The sequence below is a fragment of the Mesoplodon mirus genome (genome assembly GCF_964341445.2).
Source record: "Mesoplodon mirus genome assembly, chromosome: 9".
Lineage (NCBI taxonomy): Eukaryota > Metazoa > Chordata > Mammalia > Artiodactyla > Ziphiidae > Mesoplodon > Mesoplodon mirus.
In genome coordinates this window covers 86,720,068-86,745,210 of record NC_138985.1, presented here as the reverse complement: position 1 = coordinate 86,745,210, position 25,143 = coordinate 86,720,068, and the positions used below count along the sequence as shown (strand labels likewise).

Below are 25,143 nucleotides of genomic sequence, written 5' to 3'. Positions count from 1 at the left end.
TAAATGTTGGTCAAGATCCTGCAAGACTCCTTTCTTCTAAGTGCCAAGCATTACTCTTGACCTTCAAGAAATATTAACAGGCCCTAGAGTGAGGACAGCATTTCCAATCTTCCCATTTCTTTAAATAGCACTTAGGTAGGCTACAATGCTCCTATTCTTTTCCACATGCCGATAGACACTCAGCAATATTGAAAAAAGATATTTCCCAGAAAAAAAAAAGAATAGTTATTTACAGTAGTTGTGAAAAGAAAAAAATGTGGTGAGCTCCTTATTAGTGCAAATATAAAGGCTCTTAGAATTAGCACATTCTTGATTTTTATCATCTCAATTCAGCCTAGGCTAACATAACTTCACTAATTATGAAGTGGGTGAATTGAGAGAAAAGACTGTCTGAAGTAATTAAAAGACTGCATTATCAATCCTTTCCAAGAAAAATTTGTATTATTTTCAAGTAAATAGACTTATCAAAGCATGGCTTTAAGCAATGGCATGTGTTTTTGCTTTCAGTTTTTCCATTACATTTTTGTATGCACACAAATATTTCTAAAATAGCTGCGAAAAGTGTGTTAGCTTAAGGAGGCAAACATTCTGCTTGGAAATTCACTTATGCTGTTCCTGTGTTAAGAATCTCTACACACATACTTCTAGTGTGTGTATATTTATCTATCTACCTATCTGTCTATCTCCTACTAATTGTGATGATGACCAATTAGAATTATTGTGATTTCAGTGTGTGGCAGGGATACTGCTATATGGTTGCAAAACTTCTTTTTCCTCTTAGGACAAAACGTAGACTTTGAGAGTCCAGCCTCCTTTCAGTGACATAGGGTCATGTTACTGAGTTCTGGTCTTTAAATGTGAGTGGAGGTGATATTTGCCACTTCCAGCCTGGCCTATAGGAACATCCTGACTGATACTTTTGCTCCCTTTTTTTGTCTCACCAGCTGAACGGAATATGGTGGAGGACTCCAAGGCCTTAGGGAACTGGAAAGCTACCAGATCAAAAGGATCCTAGGTGCCTGAATAATGCCACAACTCCTTGCTGACCCACATCTGATATAAGGTAAGTGACAAACATTTATTATGTTAAGTCACTGAGATTTGGGGGTTATTTGCTATACATAGTTGTTAGCTTACCCTAGTGAATTAATAATAAATATAGTTTTTAATTTAAAATGTGTGAAAATATGAACTCAGAATATTCCTGTTTAAGACACACAGCAAAATTGAAGATGTAGTTTCCTCCTTTTGTTGTGTGTTACAGGAATGTCTTCTCAGAGATCTGTAGACTTTCATTTATTAGAAAATTGTGCTATTAGAGAGAGAAATTATTGGACCAAATTAAGCAATTCTTAGAAGAAAGCACATCCAGGAACGTGGTTTGGCACATACTCAGGGGCACAAGTCCTGTCACTATTTGGATCCCATCCTCCATCACTTTATTTATCCCTGGATCCTTGTTTTCTACTGTTTTCTCTCAGCCTCTCAGCCTTCCAGTCCCATTGCTATTCCTAGGCGTCAGTATTCAATATCTGACCACACACCATCAGCAAATCTGTGTCCTCCACTTTCCTTTCCTTTTCTATTACAACTAGAAAAGGACTTTGGTTAGTTTGCGCAATGACAACTACAATTAGTATGTGGGCTTTAGCATGTTCATTGGGATTTGCTACACTAATCAGACTAACTTATAGCTTGTAGACCATGAAAGGCTTTTTTTGTAGTGATTAGTATCTACATGTTTTCTGTGTGACTTATCAGTACAGAAGACCTGAATCACTGTAATAACTACAAAAGACGTTACAGAGAAGAGAAAAATAACATTTTTACTTTGAAAACTGCCATAGAATATAAAGCTCATTTTTGTATATTTAAGTCCTAAGAGATGAATACATAAAGCACATACATACATATACAATTAAGAACTTCATCTAGCTCTCTCGCCTCCTGCCAAGATGACCAAGAAAAGAAGGAATAAGGGTCATGCCAAAAAGGGCCGCGGCCACGTGCAGCCTATTCGCTGCACTAACTGTACCCGATGCGTGCCCAAGGATAAGGCCATTAAGAAGTTCGTCATTCGGAACATCATAGAGGCCGCAGCCGTCAGGGGCATTTCTGAAGCGAGTGTTTTCAATGCCTATGTGCTTCCCAATCTGTATGTGAAACTGCATTACTGCATGAGTTGTGCCATTCACAGCCAGGTAGTCAGGAATCGTTCTCGGGAAGCCCGGAAGGACCGAACACCTCCACCCCGATTTAGACCTGCGGGCGCTGCCCCATGACCTCCACCAAAGCCCATGTAAAGAGCTAAGTCCTTAAAGACTAAAGAAATACTGTCCCCTGGAAAGACAATAAAGTGGAAATTATACTTAAAAAAAAAAAGAAATTCATCTATAATATTTCTAATGATTTCATAAAAGTAAAATAGGGTTACTTTCTTAAACTATGAGTCCTTATGCTTTCCTTCAGTAAGAACTCTACTTGTTTCCCAGAAAGCTTTACATCTCCCTAAAATTCATATGTTGAAATCTTAACCCCCCAGAACTTTAGAATGTGACCTTATTTGTAAATAGGGTCATTGCAGATGTAAGTGGTTAAGGTGGGGTCATACTGGAATAGGATGGATCCCTATTCCAATATGACTGGTGTCCTGATTAAAATGGGAAATCTGGAGACAGACACACACACAGGGAGACCAGCCATATGAAGACAGAGATCAGCCAAGGGACAGTGTGCCAGCAAACCATCAGAAGCTAGGACAGAGGCACGGGACAGATTCTCCCTCCCTGCCCTCAGAAGGAACCAACCTCAGAGTGATATCAACAAGATTGTGGAATAGGAAGTCTCCTGCTTATCTCTCCCCAACTCAGCAACAATAAATTGGCAAACATCCGTAGGCAAAAGTGCCTTTGTGGGAGCTTTGGGATCCAAGTAAGAGACTGTGAAACCCTGGTAGAGCCCAAGACCAAAGAGGGCTGTTTTGAAAAGGCAGCCCATGCGCAGGTGGCAGACTTTCCAATTGTGGTCCCAGCTACAGACTTGAAAGTAGCCCTGTCTCCCCGTGGACTCCTCTACAGCCCCATTTGGCATTGTCCTGTCACAACACTATCTGCCAAAGGGCTGCGCAGGAGTCATGCCTGCCTATGCCCCAGGTGTCTGGCCAGCCAACCTCAGTCCTGGCTGTGGACCCTGAAGTGGTGTGTGATCCAGCTCCAACCCCTCTCAGGATGCTAGTCCTGACTATCCAGGCAACCCCCGCTCCACCGCCCGGGGAGACATGTCTCTCTGTGCCCTGAGGCAGGACCTCCATCCTAGGTCCAACTGCAAATCCTGAACCAGCCCTGTATTTGGCTCTAGCCCCTCTCAGCCATGAACCAGGAATACTCCTGCCCATCCAGGGACCCACCAGGAGACACACCCTTGTAAGCACCTGGAGGTAGGCCTGCTGACCTCGGTCCAACTGCAGATGTTAAAGGGACCCTGACACCTGCCTCCAGGCCCTCACAGCCATAGTCCAGGAGCAGTCATGTCTGCCCAGGGACCTCTTCCAGCTTCTGGTGGCTCTTCATATTCCTTGGCTTGTGGCAGCATAATTCCAATCTCTACCTTCATCTTCACATAGTCTTCCTCCCTGTGTCTCAAGTCCCCCATCTCCTTTTCTCTTTTAAAGATACAAATCATTGGATTTGCATAGGGCCCATCTTAAATCCTGGATGATCTCATCTCGAGATTCTTAAATAATCACGTCTACAAAGATCCTACAAAGGTCACACTCACAGAAAGTGGGGATTAGGACTTTCCATATCTTTTGGGGGGCCATTAATCAACCCCCAACTACAGCATCTTAAAATAGATGATAACTGGTAATCAATAAACCTTGGGTATTTAGAGAGTGCTGAAAATATGCAGTGTAACTGCTAAACAAGGACTTTTGAAATAGAAGATAATTTTTGTAATACTGCAAGGGAAATTCTAATAATAGTCTAGAACTAAAAATACTAGTCTATCTCAGCAAAACGTGGGAGTAGAGGAGAATGGGAAAGTTTAGGGAAATGAAAGTGTTTCAAAACTGCTAACTTGTTGGAGGGAGGATGAAAGCAGTGGGAAAGTAGAACAGCTTGATGGAAATAGTGAAGGCTTGTTTTCTAGTATTAGAGAACTGAGTGCTATATTATGAGATTCAGAAGAGAAAAGGGAATTTTCTGCCTTTTAACAAGGGAGAAGAAGAAATGAGTGACAACTCTGTCAACTCCTCCCCACTAAAAAAAGGAGGAAAGCAACATTGCAAACAGGTAATAGCATAATAAAAATGGACGAAATAAAGTATATTAAGTAAATCATTAAAAAGGCAGTTGTACCAAAATTATTACATAAGTCTAATATAATTACAATTAGGTTTTCAACAGGGATTTTAAAAAATGTTGAGTTTCCATCATCTTAGAGTTCATATGGAAGAATAAATATACCAGAAAATCTAGACAAACACAGAAATTGAGGAAGGGAGGGATGAGGGGAGGCATTCAACTACTCATCTGAGCTGAGTTGACAGGAAAAAGTGAAGACCTTACACTGAAATTAAATAAATGTAAAGCTACTGTTGGAAGAACTATCAGAGAAGCAATATAGAAAATCCAGATATAAATCCCAGAATATACAAGAAGTTAATATTCATGCAACAAAGTTGGTACTTCAACTTATTTGAGGATGAGTTGAAAAGAATATTCTCATGTATTCTAGGGTATAGGTGGCATAAATGTGAACTGTTACAACATCTATGGCTATCATTCTGGTACTATTTACTAGATAATTCCGCATAGCCATTGCACCCTTGGAAACCTATCCCATTAAATAAAAGCCTTGATGTAAGCTCTATGGACTGGATTACATCCCATCCCAGAATTCATATTTTGAATTCCAAACCCTCAGTGTGATGGTATTTGGAGACTGGGCCTTTGGGAGGTAGAGTTAAAAGAGGTCATGAGGTTGGTGCTCTCATGATGGGGTTACTGTCCTCATGAGAAGGGATACTAGAGATATCTATGCACGGCAAAGATCAGATCAGGGTGAAGATTCAAGGTCTATAGATGCTTTGACCCAACCTACCTTTCTATGTTCAGTTCTTTGTTGTTTAATATTTATTGTTGTCTTCTCAACCAGATTATACATTTCATTCATTCATTCCACAAGCCTATCTAGAACATCCACCATGTGCCAAGCACTATACTAGATACTGAATATAAAAGTATATCTTTAAAACAGTATATCTAAAGCATAGGCCTTGACTTTGAGAAAATTTCAGTCTGGAAGAGGGAAAAGTCAAATCTGTAATTATTTCAAGTACAGTACTGTGATGTGTGCTGTCATTTTACCATCAGAGTTCATATATCTTTGACAAAAGTATATCATTCTACACATAAGCTGATAGGCACATAGTACTTCTTGATAGATAACTTTGTCTGAATTCATAAATAATTCTTAAATTGTTACTCTATTGAAAGGTTTAATGAAGATATTTATTGTTATGTAAAGGTAGCCTATTACCTAAATACAGCCACACACTTCACTTGATTTTACATGGTGGCATAAAAGTCACTGAATTGAGAAAGCAAGGCAGTCTTTTTGTGAAATAAGTTTTTAATTGAAGGGTAGTTTATTTACAATGTTGTGTTAGTTTCAGATGTACAGCAAAGTGAATAAATTATACATATACATATACACATATATATATTCTTTTCCAGATTCTTTTTTGTTATACATTACAAGATATTGAATGTAGTTCCCTGTGCTATGTAGTAGGTCCTTGCTGTTTATCTATTTTATATATTATAGTGTGTACCTGTTAATCCCAAACTCCTAATTTATCTCTCCTCCCCGCCCCTTTCACCTTTGGTAACCATAAGGTTGTTTTTTATGTCTGTGAGTCTGTTTCTGTTTTGTAAATAAGTTCATTTGTATCGTTTTATTAGATTCCACAAATAAGTGATATCATACTATATTTGTCTTTCTCGGTCTGGCTTACTTCACTTAGTATGACAGTCTCTAGGTCCATCCACATTGTTGCAAATGGCATTATTTCATTCGTTTTTATGGCTGAGTAATATTCCATTGTATATGTACCACATCTTCTTTTCCATTCATCCATCAATGGACACTTAGGTTGCTTCCATGTTTTGACTATTGTAAGTAGTGCCGCTATGAACATTGGGGTGCATGTATCTTTTTGAATTTGTTTTCATCTTTTCTGGATATATGCTCAGGAGTGGGATTGCTGGATCATATGATAACTCTATTTTTAGTTTTTTAAGGACCCTCCATACTGTTCTCCATAGTGGCGGCACCAACTTTCGTTCCCACTAAGAGTATGGGAGGATTCCCTTTTCTTCACACCCTCTCCAGAATTTATTATTTGTAGACTTTCTGGTGATGGCCATTCTGACCCATGGAAGATGGTACCTCTTTGCCGTTTTGCTTTGCATTTCTCTAATAATTAGCGATGTTGAACATCTTTTCATGTGCCTGTTGGCCATCTGTATGTCTTCTTTGGGGAAATGTCTATTTAGGTCTTCCCATTTTTTTGATTGGGTTACTTGTTTTTTGTTATTGAGTTTTATGAGCTGTTTGTATATTTTTAAATATACAGTCGCATTGTATATTTTTAAATTGTCAGTCGCATTGTTTGCGAATATTTTCTCCCAGTCCATAGGTTGTCTTTTCATTTTGTTTATGGTTTCTTTTGCTGTGCAAAAGCTTATAAGGTTGACTAGGTCCCATTTGTTTATTTTTGCTTTTATTTCTTTTGCCTTGGGAGAGTGACTTTAGAAAACAGTGGTATGATTTATGTCAGAGAATGTTTTGCCTATGTTCTCTTCTAGTAGTTTTATGGTGTCATGTTTTATATTTAAGTCTTTAAGCCATTTTGAGTTTATTTTTGTGTATGGTGTGAGGGAGTGTTCTAACTTCATTGATTTACATGTAAGCAAAGGCAATCTTAATGACAGATAGAGTAACAAAAGTTATGTGAGTAGCTTTGAAAAATAGTCTTGAATAAAACTGTTACGGGATTAATAGATATTGTAAGAAGGTCTTAACTTTCCCTATTGACTAAACTTTCTGTTGAATTGTAGCCATTTTCACAATAAAATAATACTAAAAAGTAGGTAAATAACCTGTTGAATGTTTTTGCCCACTGTATACATACATAGTGGGTGTAACAATAAATATTTTGGTTAATGATGACAGTGGATTTGGGGCTTACAGATTGCTAGCAGTGATTCAGAACAGATTTGGAATTTACACAAATATTCTAAGGTAACACCTTTCAATTTTAAGAATGATGTTGGGCCCTTGAGTGATACATACTTTTAAAAAATATTTATTGTACTATGAAGATATTTACTATCAGCTCTGTATTGTGGGAGAGGCTGTATTACTCATTTCAGAGCAGCTAAATCATGGATTTAATTTTATTGAAGTCACTGCAAATAATCTGAACATGAAATGATGTGGATACACGATTCCTTGATTCACATCAGAAATTAGGTCTCATTTCTTCCTTATGTGAAGGTATGTGTGTATACACTCCCCTCTGCTGGAAGCTAGGGATTATAGAGACACAATTCCATCACTGCTTGTGACAAATGCTAGAGAATGGGAAAAATTAGAATAAGTAAACTTCTAACTAACCTGATTTTACTCATTGTAATCTCTAGTCCATGAAAAATGGGCTTCAGATTATAGAAAAAATGGTTGAGAAGCCAGCGAGAGAAGATGTGTTTTGAACTATAAGTTTTGGATCATATCACATAAATAATCTAATATATTATAATACATATAAATTTAGTAATTAAGTATTCTCATTTATAAATTTTTTTTCAAAATGAAATAATTTCCTGAATACCCACAACTCCTGTATAAATAGAAAAAACTATATTCTTGAACAACAAAGTTAAGGTGTATTAACTTTGGCCATGGAGACCTTAATCATGCCCAGCTAAAGTACTAAGTGATCTCCAACCACTCCTAGAACATCAACCTTTATAACAAGTGAGAGAGGAAGAGAAACATGAAATAATTTCCTTATATGCCTCTATCAAAAACTTCTTTAATGTTTCTTATTATTTTGTTTGTTTTGGAGCTCAGGTGCAGAGAGTTGGAGTAATCATACTCCTTATTCCACAGTGCACTATCATCCTTGGTCCTTGCAGAGTCTTTCAAAACTTCTCTCTCAGTTTAACCACCCACCAGCAGTGCAAGAGTTCCCTTCTACTCACAGCCTCACCATCACTTGGCGTTATCTACCTCTCTACATTTGTAAAATGAGAGGAGAGCAATTTTTACCTGAAACTAAGATTATCTGCCTTGACCCTGAACAGATTTTATGACACATGGAATTTGAGAGTGATCAATTAATATGAGGAAGTTTTTTTCATATAACATTAAAAAGATTTTCATGTAATATTCTCTCATTACCTACAGAGAAGATACATAGAGAAAATAGAATTTGAATATTTCCTAGAAAATATGTTCCAACATATCTAAAATGTCCAGTTTTTAACACAAAATTATGAGACATGCAAAAAATGGGAAAATGTGACCTATATACAGGCAATAGAAACTGCCTTTAAAGGAGCCCAGATAGTGGATTTAGCAAACAGTAACTTTAAATCAACTATTAAAATATATTCAAAGAACCAAAAGAAACTGTGCTTAAAGAATTGAGGGAAGACTTCAATGTATCATCAAATAGAGAACATCAGTAAAGAGACAGGAATTATTTAAAAGAACTAAATCGAAATTCTGGAGTTGAATAACAACCAAAATGAAAAATTCAGTAAAGGGGCTCAGTAGTAGACTTGAGCTGGCAGAAAAAAGAATCAGTGAACTTAAAGAAGATATATGGGAATTGTGCAATCTAAAGAACAGAGAGAGATAAGAATGAAGAAACATAAACAGAACTTCAGAGAAATGGAAGAAAACTTTAAGTGCATAATGGGAGTATCAAGGGAAGAAAAGGACAGAAATATTTTTTTAAAAAACTGAAAACTTCCCAAATTATATGAAATACATTAATCTATACATTCAAAATGTGGAAAAAACTCTAAGTATATTAAATGCACAGAGGTCCACATCAAGACCCATCATAGTCGAAATGTTAGAAGGCAAAGACAAAGAACAAATCTTGAAAGCACACACAAGGGACCAATAAGATTAATGGCTGACTTTCCATCAGAAACATGAAAGACTGAAGGCAGTGGATAATATACTCAAAGTGCTGAAAGTAAAATAATTGTCAGCTGAGAACCTTATATTCAGCAAAACTATCTTTTATAAAAGAAGGCAAATAAATCCATTGCCAGATTAAAAAAAAAACCTAAGAGAATTTGTTAATATTAGATCTGTCTTACAATAAATACTTAAAGAATATCTTCAGACTTAAAGCAAGTGACACCAGGCAATAATTCACATCCACATTAAAAAAAACAAGAGTGCCAATAGAAAAGTAAGGAAATGAAAAACATCAGTCCTAGCCCTGAGACATGGTAAGCAGGCTCTAAAAAGATATATATTTTTTGATCCAGAAATTCACAACCAGAAATTTATTTTACAGAATTAATGAAGACTTCAGAACTTTGGCTACAAGAATGTACATCATCATGTTTAAAACAGTGAAAAACTTCCTACTATGAGAAATTGGTTTAATCAAATGTACAACATCTATACAATGGAGTGCTATGTAGCTATGAAAAAGATGATACAGAACTAGAAACAAACAGAATCTTGATAATATTGCCCTTGAGTTTTATTTTTCCTGGTTGAAAACTGTAGTCTTCTTAGCCTGCCTTTGTTGGAGGAAGCTGTTCCATTCTCATAGTCATTTGTGATCCTCTTCATGGTTCTACTAAATCTATCTCAATTCTGTGAACAAATTAAATGAGTGAATTTTAACCCTATTAATGGAGACAAGTAAACTACTGGTTCTCCGATCTCGACCACGTTTATTAATCTTGATGAAGGGTCCACAATCTTTAGATGACTCAAACAACTTCTAAAGCATAAAGAAAAATCCCAAACATTGACTTACAGAAGGGTAAAGAAAGTAACCCAGAACAGATAATGTTATGATTATTGAAATTTCAATCCCGATTTTGTTTCCTTTGTCTCTAAATATGTTAAATTATTTGTTAAACCAGAACCTTAAGATACTTTCTAACATTTTAGAACCTGGAATTAAATGAAATATTTTAATTAATTTTACTTCCATCTTTTAAATGTTTCTGTAAGATACAGGAAGACCAATTTTTAAACCAAAACAAAGAGGAGTGGAAAAATACTTTCTTTAAAAAAAGTGAAATTTCACATTTAAGTAAGACAAATCGATTCAAAAGATTTTACAGAATAGTTAGGTAACAAGATTTAACCTCAAATAAATTTTCCTATGGTTCCTTTTACCCCTGAAAGAAATGACATGACATCCCATTACCATTAATACCAAAAAAAAAAAAAATGGGTGTTTACGGGGATAAATGACCTAAGCTCTATTTTAGGGAGGTCCTGATATGATGAGATTGAGTTATGCCAAAAGTACTTTTGAAACACAATATATATGACACTAACTCGAAAGATGGAATTGAAGCTTAGAAAATGTTGAGAAAGTTGGATTTTAGTGATTATAACCTGTCTGGTTGATTAAGCCAATAAATCTCTCTTCACAGTTGCTTAGACTGAACCTACTTAAAAGTATTTCTATGATACTTGGCTCAACATCAAATTACTCTTATCACAAACCTCACTCTTCCTGTTCCATAATTCTTCAATTAGTGGAGCCCCTGGCTAATTCCAATTCCCTTAATGGAAGAATAGTCCCAGTGACTGGTTTTCCTGGCTCTGAATCTCAGTTGCTCAGTGACTTTGACACACGTTGTCTGATCTTCTAGACTATCCACTGTTTCCCTCTCCACTTACATCCTTTCACTTGCTGGTGGCTCAGCGTTGTCCACATGGGTAAATAGTCTGAATCCTGGACTCAGTTTTGCCCTGTGGATCACTTACATTTTCTTTCATGGATTGTACCTCAGTTTCATTCTTTTTGCTTGTGTCATCACCTGACCCTTATACTTGAATCAAATAAAGCTCTTGTCTTTTGTTCCCATATTTATATTCCAGAGCTATTAACCAAATCTTTAACATCCCCCAGACTGAGTCCCAGGCATAATTCCTTGATTATCAGTTAGAAACAATGTCTTGCCCAGAACTTTTTGTATGCTACATAATGACACTGTTGTTGATAAAATACCTCATCCCCATATATACTTGAGTTCCTATTAAAAAGTATTGTTACACTTATCATCATCAGAAAAGAATAAAGCATTCAGTTGTATATGGCACTGTTAGATGCTTTTAAAAAGTAAATTTGACAGCACTGGTTCCTATCAGTCAAGAAGTTATGATTAAAAAGGAGATATAGGCACACATATTTTAAAATAAGATTCTATATTAGCTTGAGGAGAGTAATTTGTTATAATTATAGTCCAAGGGCTTTAGTAGGACCCACCAGAGATGATGGATGATGATTCAGTATCATCCCATTTCAAGAAGTTTATTAAAGGTATCTATCAATGTTTTTATGAGGACAGTGATCCATGGCACAGTGATGAAATATAACTTTGCAATAGATTCCTAAATCTGCCAAGCTGTTTATCATTACCCTCACTATGTTTTCTTCCCTCTTTCTCACATTTCTGGAAAGTTTATTTCTTCAACTGGTGGTCACAGAATTTAAAGTACATGATTAAAACCAGTAGTCTTAACTATATAAATATGGCCCTTGGGTGCAAAAGAAAAGACTCAGCTCATGTCAGAGATGTTAGAGCACTAATATGGCAAATGTTTACCATTCTCTAGGCAGTGTCACTGCTTGGTAAAACAGGACTATAGGGAAGAACATTCTTTTTTTCCCCTTAGGCTTATAAGGTAAACTAAAGTGCCTGGCTGGACCAGAAAAGAATCAAATCAGTTATAGAAAGAGTAAGTCATGAGTTCCATTAATCAAGAAGAAATAGATGAGAACTTCTGTTATTGAAGAATAAAGAGGTCTGCCAATCCTCTCCACAAAAAATAAGAATAAAACTGGAAAAAAACCTGACAAAAGTAACCAACGTTCTTGAAATCAACCAAAGGCAGATAAACTGAGATGCATTTATTCCTAAAAAATTTCTAGAGCTACAGGTAAGAATAGTACATGATTTCAAAGCAGCCATTATAAATATGTGCAAAGAATTAAGGGTAATTACATTCAAAAAATGAAAATATGATACCAATGACTAAATACATAGGGAATTTCAATAAAGAAATTTAAATGTATGAAAGTAAACCAAACTGAAATTTAGAGTTAAAAGTATAGTAACTGAAATGAAAGATTCACAAGATGGGCTCAATAGCAGATTTGAGATAAGAGAAGATAAAAATAGATAACTGTAAAGTAGATCAACAGAAACAATCCAATTTAAAGAACAGTGACAAAGGCTGAAGAAAAATGAACAGAGTCTCATAAACCTATTGAATTCCATGAAGCACATAAAAATATCTGTAAAGGCAGCTTCAGGAGAAGAGGAGAATAAAAGTGGGCAGAATAAGTATTTGAAGAAATAATGGCTGAAAACATCCCTAGTTTGATGAAAAGCATTAATTTACACATCCAAGATCATCAAACTTCAATTTAGATAAACACAAAGAGATCCACACCTCATAGTAAAACTACTGAAAGCTAAACACAAAAATAAAAACTTGAAGGCAGCAAGAACAAAATAATTCATCATGTACAAGGAAACGACAATATGATTAACAGCTGACTTCTTATCAGAAACAGTAGAAATCAGAAGGCAGTAAACTGACATAGACGAAGTGTTCAAAGAAGACAAACCTGTCACCCAAGACTTCTATAATCAGCTAAACTTTTCTTCAAAAATGAAGGTGAAATATACACATTCACAGATAAAAACTAAAAGAATTTATTGCCTGCAGACTTGGCCTACAACAAATACTGAAGGAAATTGTTTAGGTTGAAAGGAAATGACTACAGATATGAACTTGAGTCCACAGTAAGGAAAAAGAAATGCTAGAAATGGTAAACAGGTTAATATAAAGAATAGCATATGCACATTTTTCTCTTCTCTTTTTTTTTTTTTTTTTTTTTTTTTTGCGGTACGCAGGCCTCTCACTGTTGTGGCCTCTCCTGTTGCAGAGCACAGGCTCCAGACACGCAGGCTCAGCGGCCATGGCTCACGGGCCCAGCCGCTCCACGGCGTGCAGGATCCTCCCGTACCAGGGCACGAACCCGTGTCCACTGCACCAGCAGGCGGACTCTCAACCACTGCGCCACCAGGGAAGCCCTATAATAAATTTTTAAATGATTGAACTCCTACAAAGTTTGGACTACAGATTTAAATTAGGTATCAGTAAGAGAGAGAAATTGGAGAAATTCTCAAATATTTGGAAATTAAACAACATACTTCAAAATAATCCCTTGGTCAAAGAAAAAATCATTAGGGAAAATTTAAAATATGTATCTTAAACTAAATAATAAAAAAGTACAAAATATTAAAGTGTAATACAAAAAATGATTCTTTTAAAAAAATCAATAAAATTGATAAACCTTTACTTAGACTGATGAAGAAAACCATGAAGACACAAATTGTCAAAATCAAAAATGAAAGAGGGAACATCATTATAGACCCTACAGAAATTAAGAGGAAATATTAAGGAAATATCACAAACTGCATGCCACAAACTGAAAAAATTAGATGAAATGGAAAAAAATCTTAGAAAGGCACAAATCACCAAAAGTTTCTCAAAGGTAAATAGGGGGAGAAAAAGCTGATAAATGTATGTCAAGTAAAGACCTAGAACTGTAATTTAAAATATTCTGATTAAAGAAAAATAACTCAGGCCCAAAAGACTTTACTTTTGAAGAAGAAATAATATTAATGCTACAAAGGCTCTCAGAAACAGAAGAGGAGGGACCACCTACCATCTCATTCTATAAGGACAGTATTACTCTAATACCAAAGACACCTCAGAAAGGAAAACTGCAGCTCAACATCCCTCGTGAAAAGATACTAAAATCCTTTTAAAAATATTAGCAAACTGAATCCAGGAACATAAAAAGTATTATATACCATGATCAACTAGTATTTATCCCAGGAATTCAAGGAGGGTTTAATACCCAAAAGTAAATATAATACACAATATTAATAGAATAAAGGACAAAAAACACATGGCCATCCATCATAAAAGATGCAGAAAAAGAATTTGACAAAATTATCAGCCATTAATCATAAAAACTCTAAACAACCTAATAATAGAAGGAAACTTCCTTAATTTCACAAAGGACAAGTAATCTTGTAAAAATCACCTGTAAAAATCTGTAAAAAAAACCTATAGTTAACATCATACTTTAACTGTGAAAGACTGAATATTTCTCCATAAGATTAGGAATAATACAAGGTTATGTGCTCTCACCACTCCTAGTCAACATTGTACATAAGATTCTAATCAATGAAATAAGGCAAGAAAAAAATTCAAACTCTTTATTCACAGATAAAAACCCTAAGGAATCTACAAACAAACAAACAAAAATTATTAGAATCAATAAGTGGTTTATTAATTAAGTTCACAGGATACAAGATTAATATACATAGATTGATGATACATACATACTAATGACAAATAATCCAAAAATAAAATTAAGAAAACAATTCCATTCACAATAGCATCAAAAGTAATAAAACACGATAAATAAATTTAACAAAAAATCGTAAGACCTCTATATTGAAACCTCAAAATATTGTTGAGTGAATTTAAAGAATAACTAAGTAAATACAGAAATGTACCATATTTATGGATTTCAAGTCTTGATAATGGTAAGATAGCAATTCTTTTCAAAGCGATATGAAGATTTGGTTAAGTCATTATCAAAGTCCCATACAATTTTTTTGATAAATCAACAAGCTAATATTAAAATTTGTATGGAAATTCAAGGGACTTAAAATAGACAAAAGAATTTTGGAAAAACTTATGCTACCTAATTTCAAAACTTACTATAAAGCATTGTAACGATTCAATGGGAAAAGGATTATTTTTTCAACAAAAGGTGCTGGAACAGATACCCATTTTTGAAAAGTGAATGTAGTACGTTTTCAAGCACCATACAAAAAAAAAGCAGAGTTTGACAGTTACAACCCAGAAATTCCACTCCTTGGTATCTACCCAAGAGCAATGATAACATATGTGTGCACAAAGACTTATGCACAAATGTTCATAGCTGCATTATTCATAATAGCCAAAAACCGGGGGGGAAAATCCAAATGTCCATTAATTTGTGAATGGATAATACAGTGCAGTGTAACCATTGCAGTATAACCATTATACAATGAAATATTACCAGTGAAAAGAATAAACTGACCATACAACCACAAGAATAAACCTCAAAAAGCATGTTAAGTAAAAGCAGACAAACACAAAAGTCTATGTACTGCATGATTACATTTACATGAAATTTTTAGAAGAGTCAAAACTAAACTCTATAGAAAACCAATCAGTGTTTCCCTGGGAGTGAGAGATACAATCAATTGTAAACAAGTACAGAGGGTTTTAAGTGGCCATGGAAATGTTCTAAAAATGGATTGTGGTGATTATTGTACAAGTATATAATCTTACTAAAAGTCATCAAGCTGTACATTAAGTATAGATAAATTGTTTTTTATATAAATACCTCAATAAATCTGTTAAAAGTGGGGGAAAAAAAGAAGAAGCATAAAAATAGCTTCAGTTCTTTCTCCAAAATTTCCTAAGGAGCACTTCTATTCCAAAGAGATTGTGTGAGCAAGTTCCTAAACCAACTTTCCTCCTTAATACTTGCTTAAATTTAGTATACTTATCTATATATTTACATACTAATTGTCTTTCTCATCTTACTAGAAAATGCTAAATTTCTTGAGGACAAAAATAATAGTTAATATTGAATCCATACCACCACCATCCCCTCTCCAAGAATCCTCCATGTATTTATCTGGGAACCATTTGCTGAATCATTGAGAAATCAATGTTCTCAGCTCAAACACCATCATCTGCTCTAACTACCTGGGAAAATGTCTTTTCTCATGAGTTTTCTCATGGTTAACCCTTGATGTCATTCTAAGTTTTAGATATGTTCTATTTTTAAGCTTCTGTGAGCACACAAGAAGGAAAGGAACAGGGGGAAGAAGGTCTGTGCATTTTTTTCCCCCGCAATAATTCTGTTCCTTCATTTCTTAAAAAGTACATTACCGTTCTTAGAATTTCTTTAACATTTTTCACTTCATATAATTTGGCTTTTTCTCCTCTCTATTGTCCCTTTTCTAGCTTTTCTCTTCTATTAATCTCTCCTTTCTTTGAAAGGAAAATTATCATATGATCAGGTGTTCAAGGTCATATTTGGAGAATTACCCCCATCCACTACTTCATCAAATAAATCTCTTCTACCTAGATTCCAAATTGAATTTAATCCATTCATTTTTTGTTGTCCATAAAATAAATAATCATGATCGTCACATCTGAATCAGCTGTGTGGTGAGTCATACCAATTTTTAAATAATCTGAAGTGAATGAATTAGCTAAAATGAAGCTGATGTACTTCAGCAAACATCAACAGTGCCAAAATCAAGTACCACCATGCAACTTCTTAAAAAATGATGACTGTCCAGTCTAGCAAGTAGTATCTGTGGGGATGCTACACGTTCAGTCTTTTTCATTCAACATTAGTCAATGTGCTCCAACCTGCTGCCAAGTAGTGCACAATGTTCAGGAGATGCCAAATCAGAAGAGAAAGTCCCCAAATTTGGAGAAACTCCCATTCAACTAGAAGCAGACATGATAAGACATAATTTGTTCTACACTATTACTCAGAACTCTAATGTGATATAAACAAAGTGTTGGAATAGTTCCAAAATAATGGAATACTTTCTCAGTTCTTCTGCTGCTCATCCTCAATGCTACAAACTTCAACCAAATATTTTTCCTGATTCCTTAGGAACTGAAGAGAAGGCAAGGAAAGGATTATCACAAATGTACCCCAGCAGAATGCTGCTTATGGCAGTAGCAGCTACATATCCTTATTTAGATAGATCTTTTTTTTATGATAGCTTAAATAAGATCAATATTTATTTATGTTAACATAACAGTAGATATATAGATAGATACAGATAGCTCAGTACACAGTATATATATATAGTACATAGTACATATATATCCTCAGGCTCTATAATCTGAAAATATTATCCTTATATACATATCTTCAGATTCTATAATGTGAAAATATCGGAAAGAGAATGGCTGGCCCAAACCACTCAGATTAGTGTCAGTTCTTTCATTAAGAGAAATTATTCAGGGACTATTGGATAAAAAAATGATTGAATACAAGTACCTACTTTTATTTCTTCTCCAGTCTTATTAAAACAATAATAAAGAGACCTTAAAAGGTATACACTCACAAGGATGTGAAAAACAGGAGAAAAGAGAACAGCAACAAAATTTTGGAAGACCTAAAGAAGAGAAGAAGATTTAGCTGCCCCCCTTCAAAATGAATTTTAAACTGGCTATAGAGGGAGCCAAGAGCAATCTTTAAATCCTTTAAAGTTTTAGGAATTGGTGACACCGCCCTCTGAAAGTGGAAAATGGTTGAAAGTCAATTTGAGTAACAGATAGTTCTCCACATCCATTATCTCTGGCAAAATAAATAAAAAAGCAAATAAATAATTGAATTTTATTCTCAAATATAGGCTCTTTAGACTGCCAAACATGAGAAAGAATAATAGCTACACTTGTAAAGCACTTACTGTGAGCCTGTTATTTTTGAAGCACTTTATTTATTTACTCATTTCATCCTTACCTCAGTCCTATGAGATGGACATCTAATTATCCTCAAATTACTAATACGTACAGCACCAAAAAAAGGAGAAACAAGTAACATACTGGATGCTGAGACATCTGCATCCTCCCCACCCAACCGTCTTTCTTCTCTAAGATTCTATAATACTGCAGCCAAGACTCCACCCTCTAGGAAGGAGATGGAAAGACTCTACTATAGGATCCTGATAGACTCATTAGGAAAGACTTAGAGTTACTGACATCAATGTTTCCCAACTACATGGCCCAGCCAATCACCTGCAGTAAAACTCACAATCTGCCAACATGAGCTCAGAGTCTCCAATCAACTCCTTAGTACCCCACTGATAAATATAAACAAACATGAGAATTACCAGGCATCTGAGAAAAACAGCTAAAATAAAAGTCTGAGAACAAAACAAACAAAAATTTAAAAAACAACTTAAAAAATCATTTAGGAGAAAATAAAGATCTTGCAGATATAAGAGGACAAAATAATTCCTGCCACCCATCTATTACCTACCCATCAATAGGTAACAAGATATTTTGATCATGAAACAATAATGCTATTTTTAAAAGTAATTCTCAGATAAATAAATAGACATTTAAATGTGTATTTTCAGTAACTAAAAACTCAATAGATATGTTGGGATATACAAATTTAGAAAATTTTCTAGAAAATAATGCTCAAAAACAGAAATAGGAAATGCAAGAGAAGAGATAAAAGTATCTGAGGGCCAGTTCAGAAAGTCAAACATCCATATAATAGGAGGACCCAAAAGAGAACAAGATTGAAAGGAAATAGTTATCAATAAAATAATTCAAAAAATTTATAGAAATGCTGGGTATGTAACTTTCCAAACTGTTGGAGCCCACTGGTAGAGCTATAATAGCTAAGAACAGACGCACACCAAGGCAAATAATTTGGAAATTTCAGAGAACTTCAAAGAGAAGAGCTAAGTTTCTGAAGAGGAAAATAATTACGTTTAAAGACTGGGAATCAGAATATCATTAAACTTCCCAGCATCAACATCAGAAGCTAGAAAGGCACCAAAGCATGGCCCTCTTTCAGTCAAGTGTGAGGGTAGAATAAAGATGTTTTCAGGAAAGCAATTTTCAGAAAATTTACATCCTGTGCATTCTTTCTCAGGAAGCTACTAAAAGATACACTCTCCTAAAATGAGAGAGTAAATGGATACAGAGGAAGGAATGCAATGCAGAAAACATAAGAGCCAACCCATGAGAGGTGAAAGGGGTCCAGGATTAGAAATGTGCATGGAACACAGGGGCAACCAGTCTTGTTTGGAGGAGCATGTCAGAAGATGCCTCACGTGATTTCTTCAGGAAGATAAAATCGACTGAGTAGTTGATACATGTAGAGCAGAGTAGACACTTGCCAATGAGATTGGGGTGGAATTAGTGAGAAGTACATTAAAAAACAAGCCAAAAAATAGCAGCAGCAAAAAACAGCAACAAAACAATAAATATCAGGAAATAAAAGTTGTGTAGGAAAGAAAAAAATAGCATAATTTACTACTTTGCTTTATCATAAATTGTATTAGCATACTTATGCTAATATAAACACAGAATATTTATCTATTCAAAATTAAAATGAAATTATATTGAGGAATAGGAGTAAAAAGGGTACTATTAGGAGGTTAGGGTAAAGAAAGCAAAGAGAGTTAAAACCTTTTATTTTTTTTCCCCAAAACAGAAGTCAATAAGTGCCGCCTAAAGCTGAAACACCATGAAATGACAAATCAAGTATGTTATTTAGAGATATGGAGATAAATAAGAAAATAATTACTAAATTTGGTGAAAGGGAGCCATCTATGTGTTTGGGGTGGGGGATTCTTTTTTTTTTTTTTTTTTACTTGTGAAATTTGTAAGTTATTTGACCCTTAAGCTATATGTATGTATAATTGTGACAAAAATCATAATTTAACAAAGAACAGAAAAGAAACTCTGCAATATCCATGCTGCTCATTTGCTTGATTCTTGACATAACCTGTTCTTTCTTGTAAGAGAAAACTGTTAATTTTCCTTCCTCATTCTTAACTACTTCAAAGGAGTGATTGAATTTTAAGAACATAAAGCATGATGCTCTCTATAGCAGGGATTTAAAATTCATTTCTAAATAGTTTTATATATATATATTTTTCCCCATAAGCATATATGTATGTATATATATGTTTATGGGAAAATTTCAGGTGACAGATGTTAATAATCCAACAAGCTACAGGAGAAAAGAGTACCAAGGCTTTGATGCCCCAAGAGTTGCTGAAGGTCACAAACCAACTATGTAAATATCTAGTGGTAATAATACTTTAATAACAGAACTTCACTTTTTTTAATCTTTTATTCTCGGAGTTGGGGGAGGAGGGAAACATATGGTAGGAGAAGATAATGAGAGAAGGAATAACAGTGCCAACTTAAAAATCCACTAGGAATCCAAAGAAGACCCATAATAACTTCACTATTTATCATCACTGATTATTTCTTATGAAACATGTGTGCTACAAATAAAAAGTTTTATTTGAATTCAGAATCATTTGTTTAGCCTGAAATCAATCAAGCTGCAAAAATTCCTCATCTATGGCAGCCACAAGTATATGTCACAAAACAGTCCCTTTATGCCAAGGGATGGTAATAAGTTTAGACAAAAGAAAGTCAAAGGTGACTTCCAGAATTTTTACAGCAAATTCACTGAGTGCTATGGTCTAAGTGTTTGTTTTCCCTCCCTCCACAAATTCACATGTTGAAATCCTAACATCCAAAATAATGGTGTTAGGAGGTGGGGCCTTTGGGAGGTGATTAGATCATGGGGTGGAGCCCTCATGAATGGGATTAGTGCCCTTACAGAAGAGATACCACAGAGCCCCTAGCCCCTTCCACCATGTGAGGGTACAATAAGAAGGTGGCTACCTAGAAGAGGGCCTTCACCTGACCATGCTGGCACCTTGATCTTGGACTTGCAGCCTCTAGAACTGTGAGAAATAAATTTCTGTTGTTTACAAGCCATCTAGTCCGTGATACTTTGTTATAGCAACCTGAACAGACTAAGTCACTGGGATTCTGTGTCAGTGGGGATCTTGTTCAGTGCACTGAAAAATAATTAAGGGCAGGTGGGACTCTGGCCTTATATAAAAAGTCAGCATGGGTATCAAGAATATTAAGAACTTGATCACAACACATTGATATATGTACTAAAAAAGAAAAGGTCACTGTTCTCTCTCATTTATAATCTGAAACACAGATACATGAGTGAGAGAGTAAACACTGGATGACACATTATTGATAGTGTCATATTTATCTGACACTATTTATCTGACACTATTGTATGTGATCAGAATATGACGTTTTAGGGGATAAAAAAAAGCACTGAAAACATTGCTATACATATCTTTTGACCCAACAAGTTCACTACTAGGAATCTTTCTCCCAAAATTCCACATATGTACAAAAATATATGCATAAGAATGTACACTGGGGCTTCCCTGGTGGTGCAGTGGTTGAGAGTCCGCCTGCCGATGCAGGGGACACGGGTTCGTGCCCTGGTCCGCGAAGATCCCACATGCCGCTCTGCGGCATGGCCGCTGAGTCTGCGCGTCTGGAGCTTATGCTCCACAACGGGAGAGGCCACAGCAGTGAGAGGCCCGCGTACCAAAAAAAAAAAAAAAAGAATGTACACTGCAGAATTATATATAAGAGAAAAAAAGAAAACATCTAAAATGTTCATTAATTTTAGAATTTCCGAGTGATACAGCTGAATTATAGAATATTAAAAATCCATTTGACTGTATATATACACTCATACACAGCCTTGAACATATATATGGTAATATATCCTAGATAGTTTTAGATCAAAAAATGTTTTAAATATTTTACTGTGATCTCATTTATATTTTTAAAATATCTGCATGTATGTACAATATGAATTTCAATGCCTAGAATAGGCCCTAGAAGAATACACACTGCTTGTTGGTAGTGATTACCTGATTACCTCTGGGAAGGTTACATGGAAAGGATGAGGGCTTAGAGAAGCCATGTGCAGTAGTGGGATTAAGGGTATGGACTTTGGTGCCAGACCTCTTAAAGTCTGAATCCTGGCCACTTACTGTATGTCTTCTCTAGATTCTTCAGTTTCCTCCTTTTTAAAGTGTATGGGTGCATGTTCATCGGTATTATTAAGGGAGAATTTTAGTTTTCATTGTGTAACTGCTGTTTTATTTAACTCTTGTACAATAGATCAGTGTATTATTTTATAATCTAAAATAAAGAGCACATCGAGAAATTTTGGTGTAATTGTTCTAATAATGATGAAATTGTACAAAAATGTCTGGGCATTGAGTTCCAAGACCTTCTGCTCATTCACTGCTAAATGAACTAAAGTACTCAAAGTAAATAATTACCCCTCTACCATCTCAAGGGCAGGAACTTATTGCTCTTCCCCCTTAATGAGCCCTACAGTGCTGCGTACACAGTGGGTGTGCACTAAATATTTCCTGATAACGATAATGGTGAGGATGATGACAGCTGTTACATACTATTAAGCTTAATCTAAAAGCCATCAAGAAAATGTAACACAGAATACAGCCCTTCTGAATTTTGTCTGCATGGGAAACAAATTCTGTTAGATTACTAATAAAGTAATTCAGGGCACATTGTACTGTTGATTGCTTTGGTACCATCTGAGTTTTTGCTCATTAGTATGATCTAATTATTATTTCAGATGATTCAGAGGGCATGACAAAGTCCATTTCTATTATTTCAGTATTAAAAGTTGATCTCCTGTAAGCATTTTCTAAATTAAATGCAGAAAAGATGTTATCAACTAAATTATATTTAATCCCTGAAGCAAGACTTTGCAGCAGTGTGACTATTTTCTATTTCCTTAAATTGCAACGCTACTCTGTTTCTGCAGTGACATACTCTTTTTCTGTGTGTTTAAACAGTCCATGCATGGAGAGAATGACTTTATTGGAAACATGATGATGCCTCTCTATTCTAGCTCCATCTAAGTTTGGGGGGATGGGCCTCCAACTGTTTATTTATAGGTTACACTGCCTCTCTTCTGAAATCACTGAAGCATCAGCCAGGTAGTATATCAATGACAATTATCCCTCCTATCAGCAAAATCTGAAATTAATCTTTAATGATGAATGTCTGTCTCCTTGATGCCAGTGTGGTGGTGACTGCAGTGCTGGGAAGAGACACCACAATAAATTTATAATACAGAGAACAAGAGCCAGGACTATGGAGTGTTGGTGGCCTTTCTCAATGGGAGAGTCTCCCTCCATAACTGTATCCATCAGCATCTAGCCAGGGGAGAAAAACTACACTAATTATCTGAACAGGGAAATTTTAACATAAAGAACTGTGAACTATTAACAGGATATGAACCACTTAGAGGGGCAGGGAAAACTGTAAAGATAACACGAATAGCAGACGTAAGGAGTAGCTGCCACTCTAAGGTAGAGACAGAACAGCCAGGAAGGAACAAGCTGAGAAGGGGATTCTGCCCACGGCTGAGACTGAGACCTCATTGGAGAGGGTGTACCTGTGGCTCACTAGATGGTGGGAAAGTCTACTGAGGTGTCCCAGGTTGGGCCTGGATGCTGGGGTGCTGATGAGACACACTAATAAGCTGCTGCTGGAGCATTAATAAGACTCACTGGAAAGTCACCTTAGGTGCCAGCAGACTGAAAACTTGCTGGGATGATGGTGGAATTTGCAAAGAAGTCTACTCTCTGGGGTGCCCATGAAGATTTCCAATGGGAAAGCCAAGCACTGGGGTGCCTTCCTGACTCACCAGACAGCCACTGGCCCAGGTGGTGACAAGATTCATTGAGAGATGAGTGCCACTTGCAGTTGTACACTGAATGATGCAGAAGGATGAATCACACCATATCTGGGGCAAGAAGCTCCCTTCCTCCTACTGTATCCCTCCAGTGCTCTCTATTTGCAATACTAATAGTGTGCTGGCTGGCAGAGAAATAATTGCAAGGCTGAGCTTCTTTATCACAAAGCAGGGCAGAGAAGAGTGGATCTGGAACTCAGAGGCAAAAAATTGATAACTGGTACAATAGCCAAGCCTGATATATTGGAATTATATTTTATTAAAGGACCTCCTAGAAGTGACTCCCCTAATTTCTTGACCATTTATTCATTCATTTATTAACCCAATCAAGAAATATTTACTGATTACATACCATATAAAAGGTCCTATACTATGGACCAAGATTAGAGTCACAAATGAAAAATATAATTCCTGGACTTGTTCTCTGATGGCTGGTCTTCTCCCTGGGGTTCTTAATTCCACCCCCAGTTTGTTCAATATTCTGTTACTCTCTCTCTCTTTTTTTTTTTTTTTTTTTTTTTGCGGTACGTGGGCCTCTCACTGTTGTGGCCTCTCCCATTGCGGAGCACAGGCTCTGGACGCACAGGCTCAGCGGCCATGGCTCACGGGCCCAGCCGCTCCACGGCATGTGGGATCCTCCTGGACCGGGGCACGAACCCGCGTTCCCTGCATTGGCAGGCGGACTCTCAACCACTGCGCCACCAGGGAAGCCCTCTGTTACTCTCTTGATCAGTCCCCTCCCCCTGGCTTTTGCCTCCTTTGTTCCCAGCATGCTCTTCAGCCCTAGATGGCTACACTCAAATAAAACAAATAACACAGTGTTTAGTCAAATATGTTTACATAAAAATCTAAAAAGATGGTGACATCCTAAATTAGAACATTGGCAGTTGGAGAGTAGGAATCAAGCAAAGTAAGGAGGATGCTTAGGAGGTAGAATAGGCAATTCCCGGTGAACACTTTGATGGAGAGCATAAGCAGAAAGAATGACAATCAGGTTTTTTTATGTTGTTAGAAAACTTTCACCAAGAACGGGTCTACAGGAAGGAGAGGTGGCTCGGGGTGGAGACTGAGTAGGAAATAATTAGGTCAGTTTACACATCTGGAGTCTCAGGTGCATAAGGGGAAAGATCCAGCAGGAAGGTGACGTTTGCCTAGAGCAGAAGAGCAAGTCCAGGAGTCCTGATCATAGAGGAGTTTTCCCAGTTCTTGAATGAATGACTGAATGAGGAAAGTAGCACAGAGTAAACATGATGAGATCTGGGGCAGAGGGAAAGCAAAGTTTCCATACATAATCCATGTGCATTCTCCACTGTGGGTCTACTTTTGACCTTCATTCTAGGCTAATGAAGAAGATGAAGTTATCT

At 36.1% G+C, this 25,143-nt stretch overlaps 1 protein-coding gene across 1 annotated transcript; it reads left to right on the top strand.

Moving 5' to 3' along the window:
- Positions 1-1,955: 1,955 nt before the first annotated feature.
- Positions 1,956-2,527, top strand: LOC309810542 (small ribosomal subunit protein eS26-like; the record flags this gene model as incomplete). The annotated part of the gene is made up of 1 exon (XM_082632622.1): positions 1,956-2,527. The coding sequence occupies one exon, from the start codon at positions 1,956-1,958 to the stop codon at positions 2,280-2,282; it is 327 nt and encodes a 108-aa protein (XP_082488748.1). The 3' UTR covers positions 2,283-2,527.
- Between the last annotated feature and the right edge of the window lie 22,616 nt (positions 2,528-25,143).